Genomic DNA, 8,727 nt, shown 5'->3' on the forward strand with positions numbered 1-8,727 from the left:
TCTGGTGGCTTTTTCTTTTCAGATCTGGGACTAGATTTCAGAGGAAATGGTAGACATTTATAGCTGGGAGGCAGGGAGGTGGAAGGAGAGGTTACTGTCCCAGGAGTCCAGGGAAGGAAGAGGCAATTTTTCAAAAAGTACAAGTGGCCAGTAACCCCAGGGGAAGATGCTGTCCCTTTCTGGTAATCAGAGGAAGGCAAACACCACTACAGGGAGATGGGATTAGGAAAGAAAAAAAGAGTAACAAGGCCTGCTATGGGGGAGGGAAGGAAGGGGGGCGGGCCCTCTTCTGCCGCACTGCTGGTGGGAGGGGAAATTGGGGACCCGAGTTGGTGGATGACGTAGGTCTCACGTGACCAAGAGCTGACGTGTGCAGAAGTCCTTCTTGTTCTGGTCGTTGTTCCCGTCTGAGTATCAGCTCCCCATTGCCCCGAGGGCCAGTGGGCCTGCAGCAGAGGAAAGAAGGAGGAGGAGAAGGAGATTGTCCCGGATCCGTGCAGGTCAGTGCCTGGGAGATTCCAGAAGGTGGGGGTGGCCAAGGGTGCAGGGCGGAAACCGTCGCGGATCCTGGGGGCGCCTCCGTCGTCTCTTCCACTCGCCGCCGGCTTTCCAAGACGTCTGTCCCGCCCGCAGCCCATTCTGATGCTGCGAAATGGTGAGCAGGGGGGTGTTTGGGAGGAGCTCAGAGATCGGGACGTGGGAATCTGGTGGGAACCGAGGCCGTAATCTGGAAAGGGAGCTGTGCCCTGGGTGTTGGCCCCCAATCTTCCAGGACGGTGCCAGAGGGGAAAGGCTGGACATGGGGAAGGGAGGTGCAACGTGATGTGTCAGCAGAACCCCGAGAGGGGTCGAAGGGGTGGGAAACCTTTGACAGCCAGGCCTCCGAATTAAGGACAGAGTTTTCTGTTCTGGAGACCGGTCCGTCCACCAAGCACTAGGTCGCGGCAGTTTCCCGTCTTTCTTACTGTGACTGTGTCTTCCTGACCATGGCTCTGTGTCTTGTGGATCCGAGCCTCTCCCGGGTTGCCAGTCTTTCCGTAGGTTGCGGCACCACACCAGGCTAGAGAAGAGGAAGGAAATTAACCCCGATCCGTGAAGGTCGATTTGAGGGTAAGACCATCTAGAGACCCTAACGGGGGCGGTGGGAGGATGGGGTGGGGAGAAACCAGAGGTAGCGATAATCTAGGTTAGGTCTGAGTCTGAGTGTGTTTCTCACACTCTTGGGACTGTGGCGAAATGGCGTGCAGTGTGTGTGTGTGTGTGTGTGCGTGCGCGCGCGTGTGTCGTGGGGGGTGGGGTGGGGGAGAATGACAGAAGGGAAACCTATCAGATAGTTTGTTCGTAATCCTCTTCTCTCAACAGCACTTAGTCCCCATGTTTTCGATCTGTCATCCTGCAGGTCTGCTGTAGCAGGTGGCACCAGTTTAAACGAGGGAGGAAGTTTCCTCGGATCCGTAGAGGTCGGTTTGGGCATGGGGGCTGCCTGGAATGGGGGAGGGGTTGGAAATTGCCCGCGGTTGGACAGGCTCACCCAATGTTACTATTTCTCCAACATCTCTCCATTTCAGGCTAGGGAAGCGGCAGGCATGTGCATGTTTTGGATGGCAGAGAGAGGTTGTGTTTTTGTTTTTTTTTAAATCTGACAACCTAGATAGGTGAATCAGGAAAGCAACAAATGGAGGAACAGTCAATCCATCAAGGCTTCAGTTCTCACTGGCTCTGGTCTCTCTGCAGATTGCAAGGGTTGTTGGGCGTGGCACACCTCCAGGGGAGGGGAGAAGGGGCAAACTGCCTGTCTGGAGGAGGTTAGTGCAATGGTGCCACTCCCTGGGAACATCCGAGTTTGGGGTAGCTGAGGCCCCAGCAGAGAGGATGGGCTCCACTGCCTTTATCTAGGCTTGGGGAGGAGGTGGGCTGGGGAGAGTGAAATGAAGGGGAAAGAGTTTGTTAACAATCTACATTCTCTACCAAGAATTCATTTGCTTGTCCCTCTGTACAACTCTCTGCAGAGGACAACTTAAGGAGAAGAGAAACTCAAACCCTGTTTTCTTTCTCCACCCCTAGGTCCACCTCCAGAATCAGTTGTCGCGGCCTTGAAGTGGCTGAAGACGATCATCCTCCACAGGCCTGCACCCAGGCCAGGCCCATAGCCCTCCTCCCCCAGCCTGAGTGACTACTCTGTTCCTTTGTCCCTGATACCATCAGGGACGATTGCATGGGCTACGCCAGGAAAGTAGGCTGGGTGACTGCGGGACTGGTGATTGGGGCTGGCGCCTGCTACTGCATTTATAGACTGACCAGAGGAAGAAAACAGAACAAGGAGGAAATGGCTGAGGGCGGGTCTGGGGATGTGGATGATGTTGGGGATTGTCCTGGGGCCAGGTACAATGACTGGTCTGATGATGATGATGACAACAGTGAGAACAAAGGTATAGTATGGTACCCACCTTGGGCCCGGATTGGGACTGAGGCTGGAACCAGAGCTAGGGCCAGGGCAAGGGCCAGGGCCACCCGGGCTCGTCGAGCTGTCCAGAAAAGGGCTTCCCCCAATTCAGATGATACTATTTTGTCCCCTCAAGAGCTGCAGAAAGTTCTTTGCTTGGTTGAGATGTCTGAAAAGCCTTATATTCTTGAAGCAGCTTTAATTGCTCTGGGTAACAATGCTGCTTATGCATTTAACAGAGATATTATTCGTGATCTGGGTGGTCTCCCAATTGTTGCAAAGATTCTCAATACTCGGGATCCCATAGTTAAGGAAAAGGCTTTAATTGTCCTAAATAACTTGAGTGTGAATGCTGAAAATCAGCGCAGGCTTAAGATATACATGAATCAAGTCTGTGATGACACAATCACTTCTCGATTGAACTCATCTGTGCAACTGGCAGGTCTAAGATTGCTTACGAACATGACTGTTACTAATGAGTATCAGCACATGCTTGCTAATTCCATTTCAGACTTTTTCCGTTTATTTTCAGCAGGAAATGAAGAAACCAAATTTCAGGTTTTGAAACTCCTTTTGAATTTGGCTGAAAATCCAGCCATGACTAGAGAACTGCTCAGGGCCCAAGTGCCATCCTCGCTGGGTTCCCTCTTTAATAAGAAGGAGAACAAAGAGGTGATTCTTAAGCTTCTGGTCATATTCGAGAACATAAATGACAATTTTAAATGGGAGGAAAATGAATCTACTCAGAATCAATTCAGTGAAGGTTCACTTTTTTTCTTTTTAAAAGAATTTCAGGTGTGTGCTGATAAGATTCTGGGGCTAGAAAGTCATCATGATTTTTTGGTAAAAGTGAAAGTTGGAAAATTTGTGGCCAAACTGGCTGAGAATATGTTCCCAAAGAGCCAGGAATAAGTTCTTGATTTTGTAGTTTAGAAGCAACACATGTTGTAAACTCTTCCTTTTCTCCACCTTGTCTATATGGTAAAGGAATCCTTTCAGCTGCCAGTTTTGAGTTATGAATATCATATTGTATCATCAATGCTGATATTTATCTGAGTTGGTCTGCAGGCCTAAGCTGGATGAATGAATATCACTACCTGTTCTGAAAATGTTTGTTGCTTTTTATCTCACTGCCTAGATTGAAATATTTTTACTATTTCTTCTGCATAAGTGACAGTGAACCAATTCCTCATAAATAAGCTCCCTCCTGTCATTTGCATTGACTGCATTTGTGTATCATCAATGAAGTTGTGTGCTAATGCTGAAAGAAAAAAGAAAGAGAGAAACCATACTTATCTTTCGGTTTATAATCTAGTTGGAGAGATAAGAAACATACAAACAAAAAGAAAACAATATCTCAAGCATATACTCTTTGTTAATATTCGCACTCAGAGCACAGAGAAAGCAAAGGTTTCTGCAGGATACAGTAGTCAGCTACAGATTTATGGAGGAAGTGTTCATTTAAAATGAATCCTCAGTGGGGTAGGTAGGTAGGGAGTTCCATGTGATGGGAGAGAAGGGGAACTGGTGTGAGAATGGCATGGAGGTAGGAACTCTTGCTGTGACAGTGAGGAGACTAGTCTGTTCAGAGTGGAAAGTGTGACTGGAAGTAAATAAATTTGGAAAGTTGGCTGAAGCCAGTTTGTGGAGAACTGTTTGAATATTACCTCACCGAACGCTGAGAGCCAGTGAATAATTTTGACTAGAAAGAGAAATTGGAATTCATATAGAAGTCCCTTTCTCACCTACTGTGCAGTGTCTTTGAGAGTATGGCAAAAATGGAGCCTTTAAAACCCTGGTGATAGGAATTCGCTTACACTGGCACAAGGTTTGCAGAGGGCCATTTGGTAATACATATCATTAGCCTTAAAATATGTAATCCCTTTGTCCTAAGGAAATAATTGAATCATTGGCCAAAGATTGTATGTACAAGGCTGTTTATCCCAGCACTGTGTGAAATAGTAAAAATTGAAAACAACTTTAACAATTTAGCACACTGGACTGGTTACATAAATTAAGGAATATTCACATCAGTCAGTCAGTTCAGTTGCTCAGTCGTGTCCAACTCTTTGCGACCCCATGAATTGCAGCACGCCACATGGTGTAAGATAAATATGTCAATTGCAATCCATATTGTCAGGGAATGATATTCATCATGCACTGTTAAGTGAGAAAGGTAGGTTAGATAGGAGTCTTCTTAGTATGATTCAATTTTTCTGAGAATATAAGATATTTAAGTAGACACTAAAAACTCTGGAATTACAGACATCCATATAGTAACAGTGATTGTCTTTGGGTGGAAGGATAGTGTAATTTTTACCTTTTTACTTTTTATTCATCTATGTGTTCTTATTAACCTAAAACAAATACTGATTTTTCAAAAGTTTTTGCAAAAGGAAAGTGTTGGGAATGGAGCAGGTGATTGATTGGAGCATGAACTGAGTATTTACATTAAACATAAGATGGGTTGAAGTTTTCTCTCTGAAATAATAGAAGAGTGCTAAAGATGGGGCTCACTGTAAGAATTAAATGAAGTAATATATGTGAAATACTTAGAATTTTCTGGCACATAGCAATTAATTAAGAAAATTGAGCACACTTAGTCCCTTAGAATTCAGGGTCGATAGTTGTTCTGGTTGACCTTTGTGTTGCTGGGGGCATTCTGCCATGTGTCAGCATCATTTAATAAATAGTAACAACAATAAAAGTTAGCATTTATTAAGTGACTACTGTGTAGAGTGATGTCATTCCTGCAAGGCAACTGTTAACAATAGTTTCTCAAAGAAATAGGCTTTTCCTTTTACTACGTACTCAAGGTGTTTTATCAGACATGATCTCACCTGCCCTTACAATGTATTGTTGGTCAGTTTGGGGATGTTATCCTACTTTATACATGAGGCCAGGAAAGGGTAAAATCTCTGTTCAGTTATGATCTGGTTTTAGCCCCAGGCTTCCATATACTTACTCAAATGTTGCCTACAATAGACAAAAGGACCATGGACTGATCAGCTTGAAGTTGTTGGGTATGGTGACTCTATTGAATCATGCTGGGGCTCCTTTGACATCAGTTTTAAGGGTGGAATGAGGGTAAAGGAATTAAAATTTTTTATTGCTCTATTATTAGGCAGGAAACAAAGATTTGGGAGGGAAAGCCTTAGCCATTTAAAATAAATTAACTTTGAGATACCTGTGTGACATCTAGATGGATATACCCTAATGTCGTTTTAGTGTATTGATCTGGTGCTCAGAAAAGACCAGGCTGCCGATACAGATTTGGGGGCCACCAGAGAAGAAATGATAAATAAGGACATGGGAGTGGATGTGATCCCCAGAGAGAAGGTTCAGAGTGTAAGAGTGGAAAGCAGCACAAAGAACTGGATAAGGGATTGTGGCAGCTGGGGGAAAGAAGCATCAAATTCCAACTGTGGATACCCTTCGAGATACTAACTATCAGTATACCTATATAGTCTGTACATCAAATTGGATGATACTGTAGGTGAAGTTTCAGAACCTGATTTAAATTTTGTCTACTTTTCTTCTAAAATGTATTCATTGGAGATACTTAAGAAAATAGAGACAATAAGAACAAACTTGTTCCCTCACCCAGATCTGTATCGTGAACATCTAAAAAATATTCTGATCAAGCCACATTGGACTGGGGTGCTGAGTGACTTTTTGACCTGGGGTGGCAATGAGGTGAACTTGGGTAATAAAAAGCCACCCTGCAGCAGGGGCACAGGCCTGACTAGTGTCCATCTGCTCCACAGGTCTCTTTTCTCATCCTCTCCTCCCTTCCCATTCTCCTTCCCTTTCCCTCCTTCACACTTTTCTCTTATTTCCTCCTCTGAGAGACCATTGACAGTAGTCTCTTTGTGCTTCTGTGTCTTTTGGGGGTGATCGTTTCATCTCCATGACACCAGGTCATGCACCAGTGGGCATTTGATACAGAATGATAATTGTCGTTGCTGTGGTAACAAGATGACCCTGGGTATGTATGGCTGGATGCCAAGACTTTTCAGACCGTTGTTGAACAGAAACTGAGAAAGCACCAGTCTTAGTGCAGATCAGCCCTGTGTGCATTGCATGAATTTTGATGTCCCATACCTGGTATTATTTGAAACTGAGTCACCCGGACTTTGGGAAGTGCTGTGTGAGACAGATGTGTGACTGCCTGGTCCAGGGAAGACACAGGGCCGGCCCAGCCACACTCTGATGTCCTGATGCTTTCACATCAGAGGTGCCACTCAAACATTTTGGGAAGGGCACCCTTCTAGAATAGTAGCCGTGATTGTGGCAGCTCATGGGGGCAGGGAGGAGCCAGTGTCCTTTCTTTAGAAAGGATGGCAGTTTCTTGGAAACAGGAAGTTAGAAACTCAAGGATATTCTGCTATTTTGTTTTTATCTACTGATTTTTAGGAATTTAAGTGGGTCTATTCCGGGCAAATGTGTTCAAAGGTGATTTTACAAAGATGGAGTATAGTTCTCTTACAAATTGTCACCCAAAGCATTATATTTAAAGCTCAGGAAACTGGTTTTCTATTTTTAAATTCATATTTTACTTGCCTTATTTCAAAAGAGATTCTAAGTGTAGATTTAGCAAATTGATGTAGTTCAGGCAAATTTTGTGTTTATGCCTCTGTTTGGTTAATTTCTCTATTCCCTTGAGAGTGGTTTTTTGAAGAATGATTATGACTATTTTCAATGCTAACATTTTACATTCATTCTTCATCATATCCCAGACTGAAAATTTTTTTTCCTGATTTCTCTGTTCAAACTGTGGCTCTTCTTGCTTTTAAACCAGAACTATCATGCTGCCATCTCTGGATGCAGAAGACTAGGATATTGACCCCTGAGGTGTGGTATCAAGCAGGATAACACATATTTACTTTCAGAGATGTGTATCTCCATGCTTTTCCCTCTCCACTGTGTCTTTCTCAGGCCTTGTGTTAAGGGCTTGGGCATTGTTGGGTTTGGGGACAAGCCTGAGGGGAGGGAGGGAGTGGGGAAGAAGCCTTACTGGGGGTAGCTTCATTCTAACAGGTTCATGTCAAAGGAATTTGATCCAGCACTGACAGTGGGCTAAGTGTAACTCTTTGACCCTTGTTGACCATTTACATTTTAAAAAGTGAAAGAGTAAGTGTAGTACAAGCATCTTTGGGTATTAGAACATTTCTAAGTTTGTGCATGGACATAACATGTTATTAAATTGAGTGGATTTTCTCTTTTGAAAATAAAATAAAAAAAAAAAAGACAGAATGAGAGTCTGTTACTCTAAGAAATGTAATTACCAAGTAGAACAGATTTTTAGTGTTGGCTGCTCAGAACATTCTGTCCTTAAGATGGATGTACATCAGGAACCACATTATCATCAGAAGGTTGTTTATTTAGTGCTTAGGGAATTGGGGCGAGCTGACTTAGCTAGATGTTGGTGCTGTCAAAGAAGAAGAACCTGATGCACCCATGTCAATTATGGGGGTTGACTTGTGTCTGAAATCAAATACTTGTATTCAAGAGCTAGAGCATGTTTCTCTCTGTACACAATTAGAAATTTTGTCTGCCCAGATGACCCTTAGCCAGAGGTGGATTATCAGTTGATGGTAGTTTTGTGACTGTTAAGATATATTATCAATTAGTTTCCATACAGGATTTGAGAAATGTATATTTTACAACAGGAGAAAACTGTAGTATTTGTAATGCATTCCCTCCTACATATTGATTAGTATCTCCCTTTTCTGAACCTTTCTTATGAGTAATGATAATGTGTTACTGATTTTTTGGAAACCAAGGTAAAATAAATTGTTACCTCTTTAGTTTTTTTCCCATTTCTACTTCAGTTTTCTGTTTGCTAAAATGTGGTGTAACTATAATCTTGCTAAATTTTGTGGCTATATTTCAATAAGCTGTAATGAAAATTCTGACATAATGAAATGGATCAATAAAAGAATTTAATTTTAATTTTTACTGTCTTCCATCATTTAAAACGAATTAAATGGATTATCTTGTTGATATTAGAAAAGATGGAATCTAGGCAAGACCAAATAAAACAGACAACTATTTTCTAAATCTTAAATCCATTTAAACTGACTTGGAGAATAATTCTTTGTAATTACTTAGTATTTAAGATCATCAGTCTTCTCCTCTTGTTATGCTGATCTGTGTAATCTGTAGCCAAAAATTGAAAGTATTAAATCACACCATGTTGCTTATAAAAATTACTTCAATTCTGATTGATTTTCTTCTAATATAAAAGTTAAACCTTTATGTTATGAATGTCATAATTTGTG

At 42.8% G+C, this 8,727-nt stretch overlaps 1 protein-coding gene across 3 annotated transcripts; it reads left to right on the forward strand.

Moving 5' to 3' along the window:
* The first annotated feature begins 341 nt into the window (after positions 1-341).
* Positions 342-8,398, forward strand: ARMCX3 (armadillo repeat containing X-linked 3). 3 transcript variants are annotated; one of them, XM_006051864.3, is made up of 5 exons: positions 342-500; positions 1,031-1,110; positions 1,400-1,460; positions 1,735-1,805; positions 2,065-8,398. In XM_006051864.3, exon 5 carries the CDS (start codon positions 2,216-2,218, stop codon positions 3,353-3,355), a length of 1,140 nt encoding a protein of 379 aa, XP_006051926.1. In that variant the 5' UTR covers positions 342-500; positions 1,031-1,110; positions 1,400-1,460; positions 1,735-1,805; positions 2,065-2,215; the 3' UTR covers positions 3,356-8,398. The 3 variants fall into 3 exon arrangements, with proteins under 3 accessions (XP_006051926.1, XP_006051927.1, XP_025132500.1); XM_006051865.3 differs by lacking the exon at positions 1,735-1,805; XM_025276715.2 differs by lacking the exons at positions 342-500; positions 1,735-1,805 and adding an exon at positions 507-655.
* Positions 8,399-8,727: the final 329 nt, after the last annotated feature.

Source organism: Bubalus bubalis, chromosome X, assembly GCF_019923935.1.
Source record: "Bubalus bubalis isolate 160015118507 breed Murrah chromosome X, NDDB_SH_1, whole genome shotgun sequence".
NCBI lineage: Eukaryota > Metazoa > Chordata > Mammalia > Artiodactyla > Bovidae > Bubalus > Bubalus bubalis.